The sequence below is a fragment of the Cervus canadensis genome, chromosome 9 (genome assembly GCF_019320065.1).
Source record: "Cervus canadensis isolate Bull #8, Minnesota chromosome 9, ASM1932006v1, whole genome shotgun sequence".
Classification (NCBI taxonomy): domain Eukaryota; kingdom Metazoa; phylum Chordata; class Mammalia; order Artiodactyla; family Cervidae; genus Cervus; species Cervus canadensis.
In genome coordinates this window covers 18,216,617-18,243,840 of record NC_057394.1, presented here as the reverse complement: position 1 = coordinate 18,243,840, position 27,224 = coordinate 18,216,617, and the positions used below count along the sequence as shown (strand labels likewise).

Here is a 27,224-nt window from a genome sequence, read left to right as displayed (position 1 = left end):
TTGGACCAGGGCAGAGTCTTGAAGAAGAGACTAAACCAGAACAGACAAGGCAGTAGGCATCTCTTCCCCACCTACCTCTCCAGCCTCAAGTCCTCATGTTCACACACTCCCCAAGACTCAGGTTGTGTGTAGGTTCTCCTAAAGCACTGCATCCTCCCTGATTCAAGTGTGCACACACTGCCCTCTCCACTTCAGAGACCCTTCCCCTCAGTCATCTTGAGGTTAAAGCCTCCTCATTTTCTGAGTTAATTCTGATGCATCTGCTTCCCAATTACTTCTAATTTTGTATACCCTTAAGATAGCATTTATCGTACACCTGTGCTTATAGCAGTGTTATTCATTGTACCCAAAAACAGGAAGCAACCCAAGTATTCATCAATAGGTGAATGGATAAATAAAGTGTTACTCACTCACTGTCCCAGCCAGCAGTCCCTCAGCACCCTCTCTGTGCCTTGCAGAATGCCATTTTCTGGAGAACAGAGCTAAAAAGAAGATGTTGCCTGATCCTTACAATGTAATATTATTCAGCCTTAAAAAGGAAGGAATTTCTGACCCATGAGTACATCAGAGACCCATGACTCTGACTCATGAGTACATCATACTAAATGAAATATGCCAGACACACAAGAAACAAATACTATATAATTCCACTTTTATGGGGTTCCTAGTGTAGTCAAACTCCTAAAGACAAAGTAGAATGATGGTCACCAAGGACAGAGGGATGGAAAGTAGGGAGTTATTGTTTAATGAGTATAGAATTTAAGTACTACAAGACAAAGAATAAATGACAAAAAATATTCTGGAGGTTTGTTGCACAACAATATGAAAACTTAAGACTAAACTGTCAATTTAAATATAGTTAAATTGGCAATGTGTATGTTATATGTATTTTACCACAATTAAAATAAAAAAGAGCATCTTGACATGTTTTGTAATTTTGAGTCTGTATCTCAGAGTACCCTAAGGCTTCTAAAGATCAGGGAACATCTTATTTTTAGCTCTGTTCCCCAGAAAGTGTTCTTCAGGGCACAGAGAGGGTGCTGAGGGACTGCTGGCTGTGAGGTTGAGTGAGTAATGCATGGATAAGTGCAGCCAGTAACCAACACACACGCAAGGCAACTCCTCATAAGTAACTAGTTTTCTAGATGTGTTAAATACTTTAGGAACTGCTCTTTAAAACTCAGACCCACCTAGTGGACTGTAGCCATATTTAATGAATGGTACCCTTGTGACTCTCTGTGATGCTATGGACTGCGGTCATCCAGGCTGTCCTGGCCATGGGATTTTCCAGGCAAGAATACTAGAATGGATTGCCATTTCCTTCTCCGGGGGTCTTCCGGACCCAGGGATCGAACAAAGTTCTCTTACCTCTACTTGCATTGGCAGGCGGATTCTTTACCACTAGTGCCACCTGGGAGGCTCTTGTGACATGAAAGAATGTTAAATTTATGCCCAAATGATATCCAGGGCCTGGAGGAGGGCATGGCAACCTACTCCACTATTCTTGCCTGGAGAATTCCCATGGACAGAGGAACCTGGCAGGCTACAGTCCAGAGAGCAGCTTCAGTTAGTCACATGGCAAAAGCTTGCTTCTAAGTATTTCCAGTTTCAGTGTAGGTTGGGAAAATAGTAACTGTACCTCATGATGCAATCCTATTCTTAAAATCACTACAGGTGATGTTTGGTTACTAGCAGTTAAGTATGTCCATCAGATTTCCCACTGTAAACATAATTCTGTCAATTTGCTCCTATCTTAAATTTCCCCCAAGGACATCAAATATGAATTACCTATATCTTAGGAACATAACATATTTGTATTTTTTTAAATTTTCTTTTCATTTATTTTTATTAGTTGGAGGCTAATTATTTTACAATATTGTAGTGGGTTTTGTCATACATTGACATGAATCAGCCATGGATTTACATGTGTACCCCATCCCGATCCTCCCTCCCACCTCCCTCTCTACCCAATCCCTCTGGGTCTTCCCAATGCACCAGGCCAGAGCACTTGTCTCATGCATCCAACCTGGGCTGGTGATCTGTTTCACGATAGATAATATGCATGTTTTGATGCTGTTCTCTCGAAACATCCCACCCTCGCCTTCTCCCACAGAGTTCAAAAGTCTGTTCTGTACATCTGTGTCTCTTTTTCTGTTTTGCATATAGGGTTATCATTACCATCTTTCTAATTCCATATATATGTGTTAGTATGCTGTAATGTTCTTTATCTTTCTGGCTTACTTCACTCTGAATAATGGGCTCCAGTTTCATCCATCTCATTAGAACTGATTCAAATGAATTCTTTTTAGTGGCTGAGTAATATTCCATGGTGTATATGTACCACAGCTTCCTTATCCATTCATCTGCTGATGGGCATCTAGGTTGCTTCCATGTCCTGGCCATTATAAACAGTGCTGTGATGAACATTGGGGTGCACGTGTCTCTTTCAGATCTGGTTTCCTCGGTGTGTATGCCCAGAAGTGGGATTGCTGGGTCATATGGCAGTTCTATTTCCAGTTTTTTAAGAAATCTCCACACTGTTCTCCATAGTGGCTGTACTAGTTTGCATTTCCACCAACAGTGTAAGAGGGTTCCCTTTTCTCCACACCCTCTCCAGCATTAATTGCTTGTAGACTTTTGGATAGCAGCCATCCTGACTGGCGTGTAATGGTACCTCATTGAGGTTTTGATTTGCATTTCTCTGATAATGAGTGATGTTGAGCATCTTTTCATGTGTTTGTTAGCCATCTTTATGTCTTCTTTGGAGAAATGTCTGTTTAGTTCTTTGGCCCATTTTTTGATTGGGTCATTTATTTTTCTGGAATTGAGCTGCAGGAGTTGCTTGTATATTTTTGAGATAAATCCTTTGTCTGTTTCTTCATTTGCTATTATTTTCTCCCAATCTGAGGGCTGTCTTTTCACCTTGTTTATAGTTTCCTTTGTAGTGCAAAAGCTTTTAAGTTTAATTAGGTCCTATTTGTTTATTTTTGCTTTTATGTCCAATATTCTGGGAGGTGAGTCATAGAGGATCCTGCTGTGATTTATGTCGGAGAGTGTTTTGCCTATGTTCTCCTCTAGGAGTTTTATAGTTTCTGGTCTTACATTTAGATCTTTAATCCATTTTGAGTTTATTTTTGTGTATGGTGTTAGAAAGTGTTCTAGTTTCGTTCTTTTACAAGTGGTTGACCAGTTTTCCCAGCACCACTTGTTAAAGAGGTTGTCTTTTTTCCATTGTGCATCCTTGCCTCCTTTGTCAAAGATAAGGTGTCCATAAGTTCGTGGATTTATCTCTGGGCTTTCTATTCTGTTCCATTGATCTATATTTCTGTCTTTGTGCCAGTACCATACTGTCTTGATGACTGTGGCTTTGTAGTAGAGTCTGAAGTCAGGCAGGTTGATTCCTCCAGTTCCATTCTTCTTTCTCAAGATTACTTTGGCTATTCAAGGTTTTTTGCATTTCCATACAAATTGTGAAATTATTTGTTCTAGTTCTGTGAAAAATACCATTGGTAGCTTAATAGGGATTGCATTGAATCTATAGATTGCTTTGGGTAGTATAGCCATTTTGACAATATTGATTCTTCCAATCCAGGAACACAGTATGTTTCTCCATCTGTTTGTGTCCTCTTTGATTTCTTTCATCAGTGTTTTATAGTTTTCTCTGTATAGGTCTTTTGTTTCTTTAGGTAGCTATACTCCTAACTACTTTATTCTTTTTGTTGCAATGGTGAATGGTATTGTTTCCTTAATTTCCCTTTCTGTTTTCTCATTGTTAGTGTATAGGAATGCAAGGGATTTCTGTGTGTTTATTTTATATCCTGCAACTTTACTATATTTGTTGATTAGCTCTAGCAATTTTCTGGTGGTGTCTTTAGTGTTTTCTATGTAGAGGATCATGTCATCTGCAAACAGTGAGAGTTTCACCTCTTCTTTTCCTATCTGGATTCCTTTTACTTCTTTTTCTGCTCTGATTGCTGTGGCCAACACTTCCAACACTATGTTGAATAGTAGTGGTGAGAGTGGGCACCCTTGTCTTGTTCCTGATTTCAGGGGAAATGCTTTCAATTTTTCACCATTGAGGGTGATACTTGCTGTGGGTTTGTCATATATATCTTTTATTATGTTGAGGTATGTTCCTTCTATTCCTGCTTTCTGGAGAGTTTTAATCATGAATGGGTGTTGAATTTTGTCAAAGGCTTTCTCTGCATCTATTGAGATAATCATATGGTTTTTATCTTTCAATTTGTTAATGTGGTGTATTACATTGATTGATTTGCGGATATTAAAGAATCCTTGCATTCCTGGGATAAAGCCCACTTGGTCGTGGTGTATGATTTTTTTAATATGTTGTTGGATTCTGTTTGCTAGAATTTTGTTAAGGATTTTTGCATCTATGTTCATCAGTGATATTGGCCTGTAGTTTTCCCTTTTTGTGGCATCTTTGATTTTGGAATTAGGGTAATGGTGGCCTCATAGAATGAGTCTGGAAGTTTACCTTCTTCTGAAATTTTCTGGAAGAGTTTGAGTAAGATAGGTGTTAGCTCTTCTCTAAATTTTTGGTAGAATTCAGCTGTGAAGCCATCTGGTCCTGGGCTTTTGTTTGCTGGAAGATTTTTGATTACAGTTTCGATTTCCTTGCTTGTGATGGGTCTGTTAAGATCTTCTATTTCTTCCTGGTTCAGTTTTGGAAAGTTATACTTTTCTAAGAATTTGTCCATTTCATCCAAGTTGTCCATTTTTATTGGCATAAAGATGCTGTCGCAGTCTCTTATGATCCTTTGTTTCAGTGTTGTCTGTTGTGATCTCTCCATTTTCATTTCTAATTTTGTTAATTTGGTTCTTCTCCCTTTGTTTCTTAATGAGTCTTGCTAATGGTTTGTCAATTTTGTTTATTTTTTCAAAAAACCAGCTTTTAGCTTTGTTGATTTTTGCTATGGTCTCTTTAGTTTCTTTTACATTTAACATATTTGTATTTTTGTATCTTAAAACTCTCAAATCATAGGACTAGCTGAGCTTCTAAAATGTTTGAGGGATGATTGAATCTGGAGACTGAATTGATAACTGCAACTACATGACTTTTGATCTGTGTCATGGTCCACTCACAGTATCACTGTTAGCTTCATTTCTGTATTTAAAGATTATAACCGGGCAGCAAGTTCATCAAGTGATTTCACTCCATCTGTGTACATCCTCAGGTTTTCTCTCCTGCTCACCTGTCCCAGCCTTCCGTCACTCCTGGACACCCTTTTGTGTTGGATTTGATTGACAGAGGTTGCTGGGAACGTGGGAGTGAGCGAGACCATCTATCTGAAGTGGGGCTTTATTCTCTTTCCCTCATTTCCTCTGCTGTCCCAATTCCTGGAAGTTAGAGTAAATGGGAAAAATTAATAGGTACTATGCTGGTTTCTAATTTATAGAAGAAATGGCAAGCAAAAATAAAAACCCAAAATGAGGTAAATAGCACCCTAGGCTTCCTGTGCAGATTCTGAATGTGGATTGAGCTTTTCATTTAGATGATTTGATGGTTTATTTGATCATTTTAGAGAGTCCTGGGCCATTTTTCAGCTCTAGAGGTAGGTTGATTTTGGTTTGTTTTATATATATGTGTATGTGTATATATATATATGTGTGTATATATATGTATATGTGTGTGTATGTGTATATATATATATATTCTTTTTAAAATTTTTATTTATTTTAATTGGAGGCTAATTATTTTACAATATTGTAGTGGTTTTTACCATACATTGACATGAATCAGCCATGGGTGTACATGTGTTCCCCATCCTGAACCCCCCTCCCACCTCCCTCCCCATCCCATCCCTCAGAGTCATCCCAGTGCACCGGCCCTGAATGCCCTGTCTCATGCACCAAACCTGGACTGGTGATCTATTTCACATATGGTAATACACATGTTTCAATGCTATTCTCTCAAATCATCCCACCCTTGCTTTCTCCCACAGAGTCCAAAAGTCTGTCTTTACATCTATGTCTCATTTGCTGTCTCGTGTATAGGGTCATCGTTACCATCTTTCTAAATTCCATATATATGTGTTAATATACTGTATTGGTGTTTTCCTTTCTGACTTACTTTTTTTCTTGCTTGGAGTTATTTACTTGGATAATATATTTTTATAGATGCTTACTAGACCTTGATGTAATGTGCAAATATGTTAGTTTCCTTCATTTTCTTCTTGTTTATATATTTCCTCAGCAACACCTCCCCCCACTCCCAAATTGTCCCACTTTCTCTACCAGCTTCCTAATTCCTCATGACTCAGACTGTGGTGCCAGAGTCAATAGCACCTGCATCTACTGGAGCTTCTTAGAGATGAAGAATCCCATTCTTATCCAGACTTCTTGACTCAGCATCACATTTGAACAAGACCTCCTAATAAAGTCCTTTCTCTCCCATAGACAGTGTTTGATGACTCATAACCCATGATTTCCATGAAATGTTCTTTGACAGTTTGAAATCAAGCTCATGAATCACCCAAACCCCTCTTATGTCTGAGCATGAGACTCTAGAAAGTTCTGTATCACTTACCACCCTACAGATTCATATTTATATTCTGCAAATCATGCCTTTACATTATAATCTAAGACTGTGTGATTCCACTGCATTTCTTTACATCTTTTCAGTGAGTCTATCTTCATCACAGGCAGTTTTCATCCTGCTACAACCTTCCCCACACCAGCCTCCTGCAGGGACTGGAGGGATTTCCCACAGGCTCAGCCCTGCCTGGACCTGGAGTCAGAGACAGCCCTGCACAACAGTGTACGTGCAGCTCTTTCACCACCTGATGGGGTAAAAAATGAGTCTTGCTGCCCCAAGCAGTGCCCGAGGTCTGTTTGGCCTGCTTCCTGGGGAACCTGGTGTCCCATTTAGCTGCAGGGTTCTTCCCCAGCCCACCTGTAAGTGCTGGTTTTTCCTGCTGACAGCCTGAGCACCTGATCTCAGTCATGCTCTTCATTCAGAGATTTTGTCCTTCTTGTCCCACCCACTACTTTATACTCACCCGTATCCACGTCTTGCTTAAACTCTCTGGCCATAGGATCTCCATGTTAGGTTTGTTTCTTTAACTGTAGCTACACCTCTCCCCACTTTCTCTGTTCTAGTTAGCCAGAGGGACATAATAGGGCATCAGGCCAACCAGGTGACAAAGAGGCCATCAGCAGAATGGAAAAGAACCTGACAGATGTGGGATAAGTACCATCCTGGCACTTAAAAACTTTATTAATTCAGGCAGACTAGTTAATCTAACTAAGATTTGATCTTCTCTTTTGAAAAATGGAAGTTACAGGACCTAATCTCTAAAGTAGTTGTACAACTTAAACAACATAAGAATAATAAAACACCCAGCATGGAGATCAGCATGCAGTACATGCTTGGACAAAGATAGCTGTCATTTTCATAAGGTGTAAAATGACCATAATCACTTATACTTTGTTTACTTATAAACTGTCTATCTCATGAAAATGAGAAGTTTAGCCATTTGCAATTGTATTTATGGCTATAGAATCCATCTGCTGTGTCTGTCTCTCTGTCCAGTTTATCATATTCTTAAACAATATAGTAATAGGTCTTTCATACATTTCTCCAGCCTGAGTTAAAAACCTCAGCTTCCTACACAAGCCTCTTTTGCACAGGATACCATAGGTAACACAAATAATACAAAGGCAAATCCAATGCAGATCCTACTGTCAACACATGTAGTCCAATTGAAGAACAAGAAAAATGCTGTATTAACTTTGTAAGAACTTTTATGGAAGTTTATTAAAAGATGGTATAACATCTGTTAGGGTTGAAACAAGCCCCCATGAGGGGACAAGTACAGCATTTCCAAGGAATTACACAGGATTTAGTGACTTGTGGTTAGAATTTTAGCAGGTGGAAATGTATGTGAAAGTCATTCCAGGAAGTGGGGCTAGCATAAGCAAAGCACGATGCTCTGATTCTGTGAATGAAGACCTAGGCACCTGATATTCAGTTAAGTGAACTATAAGATGTATAACACACTTTCATGTTCAACTCCACAACTACCTAGTGACCCCAAGGAAACTGACTCATGGACGTGAAGGATGGAAAGGTCAGATATCCTGGGGTGGAGTGATGGGCACAGAACCAGCCTTCGTGAGGTTAATCTGAGAAGTGAGAGAACGTGTACCAGAGTGAGCAGACGTGAGATGCAGGGAGCCAGGAACTCTTGTGCCTCCAGGAAGATGTCCTGGGAATGTGATTCCACTTTTTGAAATCAAACTGATGTAAATTCAAACAAAGTTGTAACACATGGGTTAGTGAATGTGCAGGGAAACAGCTGAGAGTAGAAATTGCTATCATATTTCTGGAGGTAGTTTGGCAATACTTAAGAGTCTACTTTAAAAATGTCCATACCTGTTTCTTGGCAATTCCACATATGAGAACTTATCTTAAGAAAATAATGACAGTTGTTTGCAAAGATTTGGCTTCAAGGATATTTAACACACAGTTATTTATAATAGCAAAATATTAGAGACTGGCTAAATATCCACCAGTAAGGGGTTTATTAAATAAATTATCACACATACTATAATATTATATAGTCATTAAAATAAATATTTTAGTGAATATTAAATGAAAACAAATTGCAATATGTTCATATCTCATGTTTTTTAAATGAGTTTTTGTATTCAACATACACACACATAGACACACACACATCCAGAAAGAAAATACATCAATATCTTAGGAATGGATTTATTGGAGTGCAGGGTGATGACTAGTATTTATTTACTTTCTAGATTTATTTGCACTGATTATGATTAATAAAAAGATTTGTTTGGTTTTTTAAAAGCTAACACAGCCTGTCACTCACATAATGATTATGATCATTAAAATAAGGGATTGAGTCATGAAACATTGCAGGTATAGAATCTGTAGGCCTTGGTACCATGCTGGAATCAGCGAAAGCTGGAAATAAAGGGGACAGTTGAGCCTGGGAAAGAAGTAATGAGTTTAAAGTAGGAAAGTCAGAAGAAGTGGCTGTTTTGTGGGGATATTTGATGTTAATCATTTGGAGTTCAATGTATCAGTATGGAGATAGATATCTGGGGGCAAATGTCAACAAGTTGGTGTGGTTGTCAGAGACCAACCCTGGCCTGGTTGGAAAAACAGAAAGGAGAAGTTGTAAAGCTGAGGTAAGATTGTTTCCAGGTACTTTTGGATTTAGGAATGTGAAATTTCTGATATTGGTGACATTCCCCACAGGCACTTAGCAAAACCCTTTGGTGACCTGGGAAAGACTTCCAGACCTAGCTTTGAAAACTGAATGGTAGAAATAGCCCTGGCCAGATTTTCTTTGAGTTGCCTTTTTCTTTCCTTTTTGGAGTTTGTAGCTCATAGTCCTGCTCACAGACTTTCTTACAACACAGTTCTCACCTATGCCCTGATGTGTTTTGATTCACATATGAGAACACCCAGAAATACAGGCATACCTGGTTTTATTGTGCTTTACTGATACTGCATTTTTTTTGCAAATTGAACATTTGTGGCAGCCCTGCCTCAAACATGTGGATCAGTACCATTTTCCCTACAGAATTTGCTTACTTCATGTCTCTGGGTCACATTTTGGTAATTCTCACAATATTTCAAACTTATTATTATTATATTTGTTATGATCTGTGATCAATGATCTTTGATGTTACTGCTATAATTTGCCAGAGCTCAGTTGATAGTTAGCATTTTTAAACAATAAAGTTTTTTTTTTAATTAAGGTACTGTTTTTTTAAGATGTAACACTATTGCTCACATAACAGAATATAGTATAGCATACACATAACTTTTATATAGATGGGGAAACTAAAAAAGTGTGACTTGTTTTATTATAATACTTATTTTATTGCGATGGTCTGGAACTGAACCTGCCATGTTGCCCAGATCAGTCTGTGCACAAAATATATGAGCTATGTATGTATGCTGAAGAACCTGCCTATATGCAGAAAATGACCCATCAGTGTTAAATAAATTAAGATAGAAAATTGGCTACAAAGATAAATCAACCAAAGCTACTTTTCTTACATGTAATCTCTGTAAAGGTAAATTCCTTTTTGAAGTGCCATTATTGATCTTACAAAATAAGCTTTGGAACTTTGAAGGTATTCAAATGAAAAAATATGTAAGGTTCCCAGAATATAATCAGTGCTCAGAAAGATTTAATTCTTGTCTATTTAAAGCTGTGAATTTTAAAAATTTACTGACTGAATTAACTTAAAAATGATTGAAAGCATGTCTTATGTCCATCATCAATTCCAAATTCCTAAATAGAGGTGAAATCATCTTTTGAGAAGCTCTCACTACGGAATCTGCAGTTATGCAAGCTAATTGCTATAAAAAAGCCAGATTCTGCATACATGCTTTTATTTATTTTTATTGAAGTATAGTTGATTTACAATGCTGTGTTACTTTCAGGTGTACAGCAAAGTGATTCAGATGTATAGATTCTTTTTCCATGTAGGTTATTACAAAATACTGAGTATAGTTCCTTATGCTATATGGTGAAGTGAAGTCACTCAGTTGTGTCCTACTCTTTGTGACCCCATGGACTGTAGCCCACCAGGCTCCTCCATCCATGGGATTTTTCCAGGCAAGGGTACTGGAGTGGGTTGCCATTTCCTTCTCCAGGGGATCTTCCCGACCCAGGGATTGAATCTGGGTCTCCCACATTGCAGGCAGATGCTTTACCATCTGAACCACCAGGGAAGCTATAGGGTAGGACCTTTTTAATTTTATATATGGTAATGTCTATGTGCTATGCTATGCTTAGTCGCTCAGTCATGTCTGACTCTTTGCGACCCCATGGTCTGTAGCCTGCCAGGCTCCTCTGTCCATGGGGATTCTCCAGGCAGGAATACTAGAGTGGGTTTCCATGCCCTCCTCCAGAAGTAGTGTGTATATGTTACTCCAAAATTCCTAATTTATCCCCCTACCACTTTCCCCTTTGGTAATCATAAATTTGTTTTCTGTCTGTGAGTCTGTTTCTGTTTTGTAAATAAGTTCATTTGTATAATTTTTTTCTAAGATTCCACGTGTAAGTGATAACATGATATTTTCTTTGCCTTTGTCTGATTTACTTCACTTAGTATAATCTCTAGGTCCATCCATGTTGCTGCAAATGGTAACATTTCATGACTTTTTATGGCTGAGTAGTATTCCCTTTATGTATGTATCACATCTTCTTTATCCATTCCTCTGTTAATGGACGTTTAGTTTGCTTCCATGTCTAGGCTACTTTATATAGTGCTCTGCATACATGTTTATAGCACACAGTGAAAAGCCAACTTTTATAATACAGTTTCATTCCTAACCAGCATTTTACCTGCATTATTGTGATTCTTTGATCTTATTTTTAATGTACCTAATTTCTTTCTGCCTTGGTTTTAAATAACCAGACTGATACTTGACATATATCTTTCCAAGGTTTAACTATAAGTATTAATTGGTTTGTAAAATGCCTTTTGAACTGTTCAGAAGAAAGGTTCCATATAAATAGCAAATGTTTGTGTTGTTGTTGATTTTATTATATGTGTTTTGCCTACTGGCTACTGTCTCTTAAGACACTGAGATGAGTGTTTTGTAACTTTAAAATGATTCCTTTCAAGACAGAACATAACCAAGGCATTTAATACCTTGAAGTGACTTAGTTTCTCTACCAGAGAATGTGTGTGTGCTCAGTCGCTCAGTCGTGTCTGATTCTTTGCGACCGTATGGACTTTAGCCTGCCATTCTCCTCTGTCTATGGGATTCTCCAGGCAAGAATACTGGAATGGGTTGCCATTTCCTACTCCAGGGAATCTTTCCAACCTAGGGATTGAATCTGCGTGGTTGACGTCTCCTGCATTGGCAAGCAGGTTCTTTACCACCAGCCCTACCTGGGAAGCCCAGAGAGTAAACCCTTTTAAATAATAGAACTCTGGGAAAATGTATACTTATTTATATGTAACAGTTCTTATTTGATGTGTTGATATCTCTATGAGATTATCCACAAAATTATCAAGGTCCAAAATACACAGACAGTAGAAATAAAAACTAAAGATTTATTTCTTATGGAACACTTAGGCAACTTCTGAATTTTTGTTGCTGGTAGATTGATTCTGTTATTTTTAACTCTTCTTTGGACCAGGGGATCTCAACCCGATGACATATGTCAACGTCTCACATTTTTGGTTGACAGTTTAGGGGTGCTTCTGGCCTCTAGTGGGTGGAGTTCATGGCTACTGCTAAACATCCTACAGTACACAGGACAGCCTCCCACCCACAATGATGAAGTATTTAAACAAAAATGTCAATAGTGCCATGGTTGAAAAATGTATAGACTATATTCAATATAGAACTTTTAAAATTAATCTTCAACCACCAGGGTTTCTCCCAGGTTTGTTGCATATTGTTAGTTCTTAATCCCTCCTGGATCTCTTCACAGGTTGGCATCGTGGGAAGAACAGGAGCTGGAAAAAGTTCTTTCATTGCTGCCCTCTTTAGATTGTCAGAGCCTGAAGGTAGAGTTTGGATTGATAAGATCTTGACAACCGAAATTGGACTTCATGATTTAAGGGAGAAAATGTCAATCATACCTCAAGTATGTACATCAGAACATACTCACATGTTCTTTTCATCCAATATCTAAGTTTAATTGCTTTTAATTTGATTGATTTTAAAAATGAATGAAAGGGTTAATATTTTCCCCTTCAGTAGAGCATATTTTTAACAGCAGGTATTTTCAACAGATACTTTAATCAGAAACCAGGTTTTATTGTTTGTTCTTTTGGTTTGTGTGTATGTGATTTAATAACTTATCCAGATAGATTTCTAGACTCAAAATTTCGCCAGATGCCACAGTCTTATCCACTGATAACACACAATTCTGAGAACAATATGATAAGTGATTTAGCACTGAAGAGAATTCTATAGGTAAACACAAGTTGTGTATTACTTACGGGAAATAAAGTTAACTTTTTAAAGGTGATTATCTCCCTGCAGGGCTTTTTGTGAAACTATGGGGCTTTAAGAACTACAGAGTGTATGGATGCTTTGGGGAGACTTTAATAAATGAGTGATTAATAAAAGATTTTAATGAGTCTCATTAATGAATGCAAATCACTTCAGCATTCTTGCATTGAGAACCCAATGAACAGTATGAAAAGGTAAAAAGATATGACACTGAAAGATGAACCCCTCAGGTGAGCAGGTTTCCAATATGCTACTGGAGAAGAGTGAAGAAATAGCTCCAGAAGGAATAAAGAGGCTGAACCAAAGTGGAAGCAACACCCAGTTGTGGATGTGTCTGGTGGTAAAAGTAAAGTCTGATGCTGTAAAGAACAGTATTGCATAGAAAGCTGGAATGTTAGGTTCATGAATCAAGGTAAATTGGAGTGGTCAAATAGGAGAAGGCAAGAGTGAACATCAACATTTTACAAATCAGTGAACTAAAATGGATGGGAATAGGTGAATTTAATTCAGATGACCATTATATCTACTACTGTGGGCAAGAATCTCTTAGAAGAAATGGAGTAGCCCTCATAATCAACAAAAGAGTCTGAAATGCAGTACTTGGGTGAAATCTCAAAAATGACAGAATGAGCTTGGTTTGTTTCCAAGGCAAACCATTCTACATCACAGTAATCCAAGTCTATGCCCCAACCACTAATGCTGAAGAAGGTGAAGTTGAATGGTTCTATGAAGACCTACAAGACCTTCTAGAACTAACACCAAAAAAAGATGTCCTTTTCATCAAAATCATTGCAGATGGTGGCTGCAGCCATGAAATCAAAGACACTTGCTCCTTGGAAGAAAAGCTATGACAAACCCAGACAGCATATTGAGAAGCAGAGACATCACTTTGCTAACAAAAGTCTGTATAGACAAAGCTATGGTTTCCCTAGTAGTCATGCATGGATGTGAGAGTTGGTCCATAAAGAAGGATGAGTGACAAAGATTTGATGCTTTCAAACTGTGGTGTTGGAGAAGATGCTTGAGAGTCTCTTCAACAACAAGGAGATCAAGCCAGTCAATCCTAAAGGAAATCAACTCTGAATATTCTTTGGAAAGACCGATGTCAAAATTGAAGCTCCAATACTTTTGCCACTTGATGTGAAGAACTGACTCTTGAGAAAAGACCTGATGCTGGGAAAGATTACAGGAAGGAGAAGAAGGGAGTGACAGAGGATGAGATGGTTGGACGGCATCATTGACCCAATGGATATGAGTTTGAACAAACTCTGGGAGATAGTGAAGGACTTGGAAGCCTGGTGTGCTGCAGTCTATGGGGTTGCAAAGAGTCAGACACACCTTAGTGACTGAACAACAACAGCAACAAACAGGCAAGAAGTAGAGAATAGTGAGGAAGAATATGGGATATGGAATTCCATCTCTGTGCACCTCAATTTTCTCTCCCTTACAAGGCAGCTAACAAGTACCAACTCCTTGAGCTATTGTGAGGACTTAATAGGTCTGTGTGTGGAATGCTTAATTTAAAACCAGTATCTGGCTGCTGTGATGGTGGAAAGTTGAATAGACCATTTCTTCTTGGTCTCTGATTCTGTTTTCCTTTGTTCTGCTTCTTAAAGTGGTATAATTTTCAGGAAATATTTTGGCAATTCTCTAAAATGTAACAAAAGTGAATAAGTATAAATTAAAACAGGAAGATATTTCTCCTAGTGCTATGTCCTTTACTTGAACAGTATCAGTTTAGAAACAAGTTTATTCACTTATGTGTCATGGGCTAATAAATGTCAGAAGATACTAAAAGTCTTAGCCCTCCCAAGCCAAGAGTCCTTTCTCTTTATAATGTCTTGCTGACTACAGAGGTGGAGAAAGTCTGTTGATTTGATTACTTAAAGTTACTTGTCTGAGTGCAGAAAGCTTACATCCCCATTCCCCAAAGGAGTAGGAAGCAGTGATGCTTGTGTCTCAACACCCTGATTTAGGGAACCTAGGAAGCTGAGAGGAGACTCTGCAGAGAGGGAGCCCAAGGCTGTTTCTTTGGTTGTTCCACTTAGGTGAGCCAGGCGCATACCATCTTCCCTGGCTCCCTGCTCCCTGTGATCCTGGGAGCAGCAGCAAGCTTCTGGGATCATCTCTCTCTCTCTACCCGCTAGGCCCATCCCCATCACTGTTGACCCCACCATGAGCAAGTCAGAACTGGGGGAGATGTGATAGCACCAAAGACCTGCATAGGAACCATAGGCAGGGAAATGGTGTCATAGAGCACCAATCCTAGAGTCATGGGGGGTGGCGGGAAGCTTTCAGAAACAAATACTATATTCTTAAGAAAGTACTCCTCAATTTATGTTCAAAATTTCAGGAATAAGTAAAAACTGAAATCACTTCCAAGGTACTTTCCTTAAACAAAGGGAGCTGAAGTGTATGCATCCTTTATACTCATGATGTGAAGTAGTTATGTTCCCCAGAAAGAACACCATGGAGTGATTACATTCAAGTAGTAGCTGTTTATCTAAAAGAATCTGAAAAAGTGGATTTCAAAACTTCTTTGGATGACTCTCTGCACCTAGATACCATTATGCTGTTAGCACAAAGAAAATGTTTTCAGTTGAAGAGAGATTCCTTGCAAATTGAGTGTTTATGATTGCAGACCAAGGGTTGACACAGATCAGCACAGATCTATTTATTATGATTAAATGGATTCATTTTTATATGTAATAGTTTTTTGAAAAATCAAGGCAAAAGTTAGGTATCTTTTTAAATGGCCCACTGCTTTTTTGGTATTTCTATTTCCTGAGTTTTCTGCAGTAGGTTAAAAGAGGTAAACCAGAGCTATCTCTCTCTAAGACATCCCAAATTACCTGGCTTTCTTTCCCCTTTTTTCTTTATTGAGAACAAAACTCAGAAGAGTTGGATGCTCTATTAATAGTAAACAAATACAACTGGACTCTAGACCAATGCAGTCAGAAGTCTTTGTTAAATCCCTTTGAACTGCTCCCTGGAGCTACCAAAAGAGAACTTTACAGGACTTATATTCATTTCTTTTGCCAGCAAACAATATTCTTTCTTCTGAATATGGACGATGATCAGTTCATTTAGAGGCTGCTGCTGCTAAGTCTCTTCAGTTGTGTCTGACTCTTTGTGACTCCATGGACTGTAGCCTGCCAGGCTTCTCTGTCCATGGGATTCTCCAGGCAAGAATACTGGAGTGCCATTTCCTTCTCCAGGGGATCTTCCTGAGCCAGGGATTGACCTCGTTTAGAGGCTACAGGATTACAAAAAAAAAAGAAAGAAAGAAAGCAAATTAAGATTTAAAACAACTCTGGGTCCTTATTCGTGACACAGGAAGATGAGCTGCACCTTAAAGGTTCTAAGATTAGAAATGAGGACAGAGCTTTTAGGACTCAAGGAAGCAGCAGCTATAGTTACGCTTCATAAACATTAGTGGAGGGCAAGTTTCCTGGTTTGGGACTGAAATCATTAAAACTGTTGTTCTGTATCTGTCCCATTTGTAACCACTTGTATGATTTTTGTCTGGGTCCCAGACTGTTTTAAGCATCAGGTTAGTGGGCAGGGCTTCTTTGTAAGATAAACCTTATCTTTGACAAAGGAGGCAAGGATATACAATGGAAAAAAGACAACCTCTTTAACAAGTGGTGCTGGGAAAACTGGTCAACCACTTGTAAAAGAATGAAACTAGAACACTTTCTAACACCATACACAAAAATAAAGTCAAAATGGATTAAAGATCTAAATGTAAGACCAGAAACTATAAAACTCCTAGAGGAGAACATAGGCAAAACACTCTCTGACATAAATCACAGCAAGATCCTCTATGACCCACCTCCCAGAATATTGGAAATAAAAGCAAAACTAAACAAATGGGACCTAATGAAACTTAAAAGCTTTTGCACTACAAAGGAAACTATAAGCAAGGTGAAAAGACAGCCCTCAGATTGGGAGAAAATAATAGCAAATGAAGAAACAGACAAAGGATTTATCTCAAAAATATACAAGCAACTCCTGCAGCTCAATTCCAGAAAAATAAATGACCCAATCAAAAAATGGGCCAAAGAACTAAACAGACATTTCTCCAAAGAAGACATACAGATGGCTAACAAACACATGAAAAGATGCTCAACATCACTCATTATTAGAGAAATGCAAATCAAAACCACAATGAGGTACCATTACACGCCAGTCAGGATGGCTGCTATCCAAAAGTCTACAAGCAATAAATGCTGGAGAGGGTGTGGAGAAAAGGGAACCCTCTTACACTGTTGGTGGGAATGCAAACTAGTACAGCCGCTATGGAAAACAGTGTGGAGATTTCTTAAAAAACTGGAAATAGAACTGCCATATGACCCAGCAATCCCACTTCTGGGCATACACACTGAGGAAACCAGATCTGAAAGAGACACGTGCACCCCAATGTTCATCGCAGCACTGTTTATAATAGCCAGGACATGGAAGCAACCTAGATGCCCATCAGCAGATGAATGGATAAGGAAGCTGTGGTACATATACACCATGGAATATTACTCAGCCATTAAAAAGAATTCATTTGAATCAGTTCTAATGAGATGGATGAAACTAGAGCCCATTATACAGAGTGAAGTAAGCCAGAAAGATAAAGAACATTACAGCATACTAACACATATATATGGAATTTAGAAAGATGGTAATGATAACCCTATATGCAAAACGGAAAAAGAGACACAGAAATACAGAACAGACTTTTGAACTCTGTGGGAGAAGGTGAGGGTGGGATGTTTCAAAAGAACAGCATGTATACTATCTATGGTGAAACAGATCACCAGCCCAGGTGGGATACATGAGACAAGTGCTCGGGCCTGGTGCACTGGGAAGACCCAGAGGAATCGGGTGGAGAGGGAGGTGGGAGGGGGGATCGGGATGGGGAATACGTGTAAATCTATGGCTGATTCATATCAATGTATGACAAAACCCACTGAAATGTTGTGAAGTAATTAGCCTCCAACTAATAAAAAATTAAAAAAAAAAAAATTGACCAGTAAGATAATGAGAGTCTTATCTTCCAGGAGCGTATGAAAAGGGCCAGTAAGACTGAGGTTTTCAGGCTTGCAGTTGTGTTGAGGGATTATCAATTTGCTACACTAAATGCTCTGATTCAGAGTGGCCATTTTTGTGTCACATGTCTAATATGAACTTACAGTAGTAACAAGAGAAAAATTACTACTAAATATGGTATGAAGGGTTACATTTTAAAAGTTTCAACTTTATACCATGATGAGAAACAGGTTTGAAGCTAGTACTTCATTTAAAATTCTATATTGACTAAAAGCATTTGTTTTCCTGACTCTGCTGTGCCAGCTAACTCTTATTGTTGTTGTTCGTTGTTATGCCCAACACTTTGTGACCTCATGGACTGTAGCACACCAGGCTCCTCTAACTCTGTCTAATTCTTATTAAATGAGATTTAATTGTGTACCTTCAGAAAGAATATACTTAGGCCAATAAACTTAGTGTATATTTATAAAAAGTTTTTATGTTCTACTGTAAATCTCTACACTGAAGTGTTCTGCCTGTACACATCTTTATAATGCTTATTTATAAGATAAGTTTATTTACTTCATTGCTTAGAGGTGGGTGAAAGTGAAAAGTGAAGTTGCTCAGTTGTTTCTGACTCTTTGCGACCCTGTGGACTGTAGCCTACCAGGCTCCTCCATCCATGGGATTCTCCAGGTAGAATACTGGAGTGGGTTGCCATTTCAATAATAACATCTGTTGTTATTACTTTGATCCTTATCTGCCCTTGCATATGTGTCTACTGTGAGCACTTTAACAGTCAGTTCTACAATTCATGTTTTAATAGATAATTCATTTTATTTGACAAGATTTGATGAAAATTTTACTGATTTTGAAATATATATTTAGCATGTCAAACAAAGGGAAATACACTTATTTATGAAACTATGTTCTTTCATCTACTACAGCTAAATGAAAATGCATAATCTCCCAATATAACCTTTTAAACTGGCAGTAAAGATGTAAGTGGGTACCCTTATTGCAATGGGAAATGATTAAATTTAACTTTTAGTTTTAGTTGCTCAGTCTCAGCAGGGAGAGATAAGAAAGCCTTCTTCAGTGATCAGTGCAAAGAAATAGAGGAAAACAGTGGAATGTGAAGTTCAGTGGACCTTAGGAAGCATCACTATGAATGAAGCTAGTGGAGGTGATGGATGGAATTTCAGCTGAGCTATTTCAAATCCTAAAAGATGATGCTCTTAAGGTGCTGCACTCAATATGCCAACGAATTCAGAAAACTCAGTAGTGGCCACAGGACTGGAAAAGGTCAGTTTTCATTCAAATCCCAAAGAAAGGCAATGCCAAAGAATGTTCATACTACCACACAATTGCACTGATCTCACATGCTAGCAAAGTAATGCTCAAAATTCTCCAAGCCAGGCTTCGACAGTAAGTGAACTGTGAACTTTTAGATGTTCAAGCTGGATTTAGAAAAGGCAGAGGAACCAGAGATCAAATTGCCAATATCTGTTGGATCATTGAAAAAGCAAGAGAGTTCCAGAAAACATCTACTTCTGCTTTATTGACTATGCCAAAGCCTTTCATTGTGTGGATCACAATAAACTCTGGATAATTCTTAAAGAAATGGGAATACCAGACCACCTTACCTGCTTCCTGAGAAATCTGTATGCAGGTCAAGAAGCAACAGTTAGAACTGGACATAGAACAACAGATTGGTTCCAAATCAGGAAAGGAGTATGTCAAGGTTATATATTGTCACCCTGCTTATTTAACTTATATGCAGAGTACATTATGCAAAATGCTGGGCTGGAAGAAGCACAAGCTGCAATCAAGATTGCTGGGAGAAATATCAGTAACCTCAGATGTTAAGATGACACCACCCTTATGGCAGAAAGCAAAGAAGAACTAATGCGCCTCTTGATGAAAGTGAAAGAGTGAAAAAGCTGGCTTAAAACTCAACATTCAGAAAGCTAAGATCATGGCATCCGATCCTATCACTTCATGGCAAAATAGGTGGGGAAACAATGGAAACAGTGAGAGACTTTATTTTTGGGGGCTCCAAAATCACTGCAGATGGTGACTGCAGCCATGAAATTAAAAGACACTCACTCCTTGGAAGAAAGCTATGACCAACCTAGACAGCATATTTAAAAGCAGAGACATGACTTTGCCGAGAAAGGTCCGTTTCGTCAAAGCTATGATTTTTCCAGTAGTTATGTATGGATGCGAAAGTTGGAATATAAAGAAAGCTGAACACAAAAGAAATTATGCTTTTGAACTGTGGTGTTGAAGAAGACTCTTGAGAGTCCCTTGGACTGCAAGGAGATCCACCCAGTCCATCCTAAAGGAAATCAGTCCTGAGTAATCATTGGAAGGACTGATGCTGAGGCTGAAACTCCAATACTTTGGCCACCTGATGTGAAGAACTGACTCATTTGAAAAGACCCTGATGCTGGGAAAGATTGAAGGTGGGAAGAGAAGGGGACAACAGAGGATGAGATAGTTGGATGGCATCACTGACTTGATGGACATGAGTTTGAGCAAGCTACAGGAATTGATGAAGGACAGGGAAGCCTGGTGTGCTGCAATCCATGGGGTCAAAAGAATTGGACATGACTGAGTGATTGAACTGAACTGAACTGATTTGCAACCTTATTATTAATGATTGTGATAAACTTTTTTATTTTTTTGTATTTTAAATCTGTTCTCTAAAAATTGGAATTAAGTGAAAAGAGACTGCAATAATAACATTCCCTATTTTGTTGTATTTAGGACCCTATTGTATTCACTGGAACAATGAGGATAAATCTGGATCCCTTTAACAAGCATACAGATGAGGAACTCTGGAATGTCTTAGAAGAGGTAATTTATTAAATATGATAAACAGCATCAATATCTACTGTGCATGTACATTTAATAGCATTGTAGGTAATTAAGTGAGCTTAGCAATTTAATTGACTTCATTTACCTCCTAGGAGAACATTGGTGGCATGGATGTACTTAAAATGTACGTATGATGAAATGAGTGAATATGAAAAACAACAGTATAACACATCATGTTTCCATTTTATCTTTTTCCCTAGAACCCAAAGCAACTAGATATATTACCTTTTTGCCCTTAGTAGAACACTAAACTAGAAGGTAGAATTATGTGTCCAAATTCTACTAGTGACCTAGTGAATTAATCACCTTAATTTGCAACATTCATTTTATTCCTTTGATCTTAGGAAGTATCTACTATGTGGAGATATCAGTTGTTTTTCATTATTAACAGAACGATAAATGAGATCATGCCAGTAACATGGTGTGAAATTTCATAAGAAAGAGTTTATTAAAGGTATATTTTACATTTGAAAAGTGATAATTATTTATTAGAAGTTGCATCGTTCAATGCTGCAGAGCATATGCTGGTAACAGAACTCTGGAGCTTTATCTGAGTCTTTGTACTAAGTTCATTTCTAGAGGATTTTCTGTTATTTGTGTTATGTTTCTCTTTGGCCCACTACTTTGAACATCCTCAGTCTTGCATGAAAAGGATTTTGACTGTTAAGATGCTCTTGTTTTTTTTTTTTTTTAATTTTAATATTAATTTTTTTGTGCATTTTCCCTAGTTTTGCAAATTGATTCTAAGGTAGTGATGGCAGAAACTCTACCTAGACTTCGAAATAATAGGCAGACTTCTAGGCTCTCATAGAAAATACCTAGCCAGGTATTTTGCCTTGAAAAAGTATGTGTTGCACAAATAGGCACTGAATATTTACTTGCTCTCATTTTAGAGAATTGTATCTTATTTCTTAAATTTTTTTTTTTTTTTTTGGTCAAAAATACCAGAAAGCAATTGCTCACATTGTTGTTTTGAATCAGTGTTTTTATCTTTTGGTATCACTCTTCCAGGGATAGCACTGAGAAGTGTAATTCATAGAGGGCCTTTGACTATGAGTCGGCAGATTTGGAGGTCAGACAATTTCTTGCAAGTAATTCTGGTTTCTGAAGGTTGTCAGCACTGAGTCTTTACACATCCACCCTGCTTTCCAGCAATTGTGGGAATTTTATTTTCCTAAATCAGGCTGGTTACCTCACTTTTTCCTGCTTGGAAAACAGTGGGCCTCTGATTTCATTTAAGTTTGTAAGTCTTTCTACAGTGAAATTCTAGAGGAGAAGAGGTGGAGAGAGCTGTAAACCACTGAGTGTAAATAAAGGTAGGATGATACACTGCTTTCGAGGTCATAGGATGCATTTACTGGTGAAATTGGGACACATTTTAAACTGGAAGCCCTGGTATTTTCCTATTTATTTCTGAGCTTGAGATCTCTCTTCAGAGACTCTCAGAATGAAAAATTACTTTAAAATTTTAGAAAACATTATTCCATGGACAGAAAAGAAATGTTAGTTGGAGACAAATCCTGATTAAAAACTCTCTTAGAACTTGGCCCTAACTTGTTAATTCGCCTGAAGGAGCTACAGTTAAAATAAAATTTAGTAGCCTCTCAATTCTAAATATCTACATTTATTCAGACTACATTTGGAACTTTCCATAAATATAAATAAATATGAGTTTATGTCACAAAGTGAAGAGTGTGGTTTCCATGTATTGCTTCTGAAATTAACCCTATTACTTTAGTGATAAATCTTAAAGTGAGAAATCATCCCATCATTGTGTTCCTTTGGGAATTATTTCTTTATGTCCTTTGTATATATTGTTTACCAATCTTCACTGAAAAACATATAAATCTCATAAAGAAGTAATTCCTAGAGGAACACCATGATAGGATGATTTCTCAGTCAAAGCAATGAGGTCAGTTTTTAGGTGGATTAGAAACCCCAGTCACTGGTTTATAAATAAAGCAAAGTGAAATTGTCAATCAAAACTAATAGAGTTGACCTGGGCGTAAGAGGGCACTCATTTTACTCTTTAAGAACTTTAACTAAAAGGAAAAGATGCTTTTTAAATTTTTTTAAAGTCCTCTATTTCTGCCTCCTCATTCTCTTTTGTCAGAGATGGACATCCATAAGGGAGATAGCCCTATGGATGCTGTCCCTCTCATATTGGTTATTTTTCAAAATATGTTAAAAGTATGTTTTTCATTTTCTGAAAAATAGCCAACTTACCGTAAACTGAAGAGTGTTCATTAGAAGTTAGTGCCAATTAGAGCACCTAAAAAAACAACAGCAGCTCTACAAATATATCGAGTAGTGCTTAAAGATGAAGCACTTTATCATTCAAAGGTTGAAAGAGCACAGTAGATAATACTCTGAAAATGAATCAGCAGTGTGTTGCTCCCACTTAAAAAACCAAACACTCTGTATAATGGGCTCCATATGCAAAACAGAAAAAGAGACACAGATGTACAGAACAGACTTTTGGACTCTGTGGGAGAAGGCGAGGGTGGGATGTTTTGAGAGAACAGCATCAAAACATGTATATTGTCTATAGTGAAACAGATCACCAGCCCAGGTTGGATGCATGAGACAAGTGCTCGGACCTGGTGCACTGGGAAGACCCAGAGGAATCGGGTGGAGAGGGAGGTGGGAGGGGGGATCGAGATGGGGAATACATGTAACTCCATGGCTGATTCATGTCAATGTATGACAAAACCCACTACAATATTGTAAAGTAATTAGCCTCCAACTAATAAAAATAAATGAAAACAAACAAACAAACAAACAGCTTTGATCCAGGAGTTTACAATTGAGAATATAGTATGTCATGTCAAAACTGTGCAGAAAACATTCAGTTATGTGAACCGTTGATAGCATCTCTGTTAAAATACACGTATGTCTCATCGCACAGGAAGCCAAGATACAGAAATCTGGGCATCAGCAACCTGTGCACGTGGTTCAGTCCTTGCTATGGCGACAGGTCACAAGCCCATTTCCCAGGGCCTTGTATTTAGGTGAACAAGCTCCCCCTTTACTTCATTTACTGCTGGCTCTGCTCTGGTAATAGCTCTTCCCCATTTGTTGATTGCATTTCACTGTCTCTTTCCAGCCCACACCAGCCTTTCATTTTGAAAAGTAAGGAGGTTTCACAAAATGTGGAAACCATCTTACATCTGTGTTAACCTTCTGTGAGGGACATTGGCACCTGGTTGAGAAAGATGGTATATTTAGTAGGTTATTTGAAAGTGTTTATGATGATAGAGGGCTTCCCTGGTGGCTCAGAGGTTAAAGCGTCTGCCTGCAATGCGGGAGACCTGGGTTCGATCCCTGGGTCGGGAAGATCCCCTGGAGAAGGAACTGGCAACCCATTCCAGTATTCTTGCCTGGAGAATCTCATGGACGGAGAAGCCTGGTGGGCTACAGTCCACAGGGTCGCAAAGAGTCTGACAGGACTGAGCGACTTCACTTTCACTTTCATGATGATAGAACTGAGGTGTCTTATAAGTTCAGCTTTTTATTTTCAGTTTCACTATAGCTTATTATTTTCCCAAGCTCAAAAATGATCTGAACTATTCTATACAAGATATGTAATTTCAAATGGTGTTATTTTCTCTGTTTTTCTTAAATTACCAACTTAAAAAAAAAGGTTTCCATAGTTTAAAGTTAGATATTATGATATCTTGGGGCCAGTTAATTGTTGTTATAAGGAATATATTTCTTTTACAATAATATTTAATGAGAAAATAGTATTATATAAAATTATCTATGGATTTATTTCCTATCTTATAGAAACAGATTATGTCACAAGATAAGATGCACTTGTCGCTTCATTCATACTTCCAACAAATGTATATTGAGAGTTTTTTGGATAGGCAGTATTGCAGGTTCTGGGGCTATCACAATTGCAAGAAGAGACAAAGCCTCTATCCTTTTGGAGTTTATCTTCTTATAAAGAAGGTAAAAAGCAAACCACCAATGTGTGTAATAAAATCTCAGTATTGAAACATGCAGGGAGAAGAATAAAGTAGAACATGAAGAGAGGATAGCTGACAGCATTATTAACAACAGGCAATATCTGTTGATCTCTTCATATCAACCTCTGTTGTAGATTCTACACATACTGACTCACACTATACTCTAACAATGTTAGGAGGAAGACACTCCATTACAATATTATAGTCTTATTTAGAGTTTAGGAAGCTAAGATAGATTAAGCTCAGGAAATTGCCCACTTGGCAGACCAGGCAGGACTTATGCCTAGGCTGTCTAGGTTCAAGGTCCCAATTTTCTGTTTTAAAACTTTCAAATCACAGAAACATGAAAGGAATGGTATGATGAACACATATATAACTTTACCAAAATTCACCCGTTATTGATATTTTTTCTGTATTTGTTTTCTCTCTTCTATCATCTATATTTTGCTGAACTGTTTGAAAGTAAGTTGCAGAAATTTTTTTTAAAGTTGCAACTCATCCTAAATGCGTAAACATACACTTTTTAAAAACAAGAACATTCTCCTACATAACATTATACTAATATCTCACTCAATAAATTTAATAGTAATATTACACTATTGGGCTTCCCTGATAGCTCAGTTGGTAAAGAATCTGCCTGTAATGCAGGAGACCCCAGTTGGATTCCTAGGTCTGGAAGATTCACTGGAGAAGGGATAGGCTACCCACTCCAGTATTCTTGGGCTTCCCTTGTGGCTCAGCTGGTAAAGAACCCACCTGCAATGCAGGAGACCTGGGTTTGATCCCTGAGTTGGGAAGATCCCCTGGAGAAGTGGGTAACTCCAGTATTCTGGCCTGGAGAATTCCATGGGGTCTCAAAGAGTTGAATATGACTGAGCGACTTTCACTTCACTTCACTGCATTACACTATTATCTAATATGTTTTCAGACTCTGCAGTTGTAACTCCTAGTTATTGTCTACTGTCTCTTTTGTCTTTTTTCCATTCAAATAATTATAACTTGATTATATGATTACACTACAAAAGGTCTTCATATTTATAGCATTGTCATAACCGTCCCTGATCCATAAATGAAGTTAGAGTCTCAGAAAACCATGTGTTCTGGAAAAATTTTGACCTCACAACAGCTTATTCCTTGTCAGGCATATGTAGACAACTTGAAGGAAAGTAAAAAAACAGATTAGTGATGAGATATCACCTGAGTCACCAGTAGGTTTGAGGTTATTTTTCATAGTCATGATGCATTTACAAGGATTACCAAAGTCACCTCAGAAGGAAAAGTGAGACAGTCTTGCCAGTGTTATACTCTTGATCAGTCCCATCACTTGAATTTAGATTTGTGGAATATGTTTCATAGAATATTCAGTAAGGCCTCTTCCTTATAACGAGGTGGCGGGGATGGGGGTGATTAAGCTGACTTCCATTTTATAATTTTCATTGCAGCCACTTGCCTCATAATCCACATCTTATCCTTCAGATTTTGCATATCTTTCATGCCATCACTAAATACTAATACCATATTTAATCCTTACTCAGAATTCCCATTTCTATGGATTAGACTTTCATAAGGAACACAATTCAGGATAACATTCATGGAAGTACTCCAGCATTTAGGATACCATGAAAACACTGCCCACTCACCCTGGTGTTTTGTAATTTGCCTTTGTAATTCTGTGTACCTGCTAATTGGCCATCACTCATCAATCTTTAATCTTTTAATTTGAAGTGTATTTACTCTCTGTTCTTTAATTTCAAGCACAGTCTGAATTTTGTTGTTAATCTATAATATTTCTCCAAAACAAAACAACTCAATATAGTTTCAGATTATCTTTGGCAGTTAAAAAGTTGATTTTTTTAATCTTACAATTTTGATTATATGAGGATAGATTAATACAAATACCACCTATACCCATAGTCTGGGGGAAGTAACTTCTTGTGTTGTGGTCTGTTTATCCTGAGTTTTCACTGAAAAACATTTATGAAATTCTTCAGAGAAGACATACAGATGGCCAACAGACATATGAAAAGATGCTCAGCATTATTAATTATTAAAGAAATGCAAATCAAAACCACAATGAGGTACAAACTCATACTAGTCAGAATGGCTATCATCAAAAAGTCTACAAATAACAAATGCTAGAGAAGATATGGGAAAAAAGGAATTCCAACACACTGCTGTGTGTGTGTATGTTCAGTCATGTTCGACTCTTGGCAACCCTATGAACTGTAGCCTGCCAAACTCCTTTGTCCACAGGATTTTCCAGGCAGGAATACTGGAGTGGGTTGTCATTTCCTTCTCCAGAGGATCTTCCTGACCTAGGGATCAAACCCACATTTTTTTCATCTCCTGCATTGGCAGCTGGATATTTT

General features: G+C 37.9%; 1 protein-coding gene across 1 annotated transcript in view; it reads left to right on the top strand.

Annotated features, from left to right (window-relative positions):
• LOC122447588 (ATP-binding cassette sub-family C member 4-like) overlaps window positions 1-27,224 on the top strand; it is a 337,265-nt gene that overhangs the window by 265,293 nt on the left and 44,748 nt on the right. Inside the window, exons 26-27 of the mRNA XM_043478283.1 lie at window positions 12,456-12,611; window positions 20,774-20,863. Of these exons, the coding sequence (XP_043334218.1) occupies window positions 12,456-12,611; window positions 20,774-20,863 (246 nt within the window). The remainder of the gene's footprint in view (window positions 1-12,455; window positions 12,612-20,773; window positions 20,864-27,224) is intronic.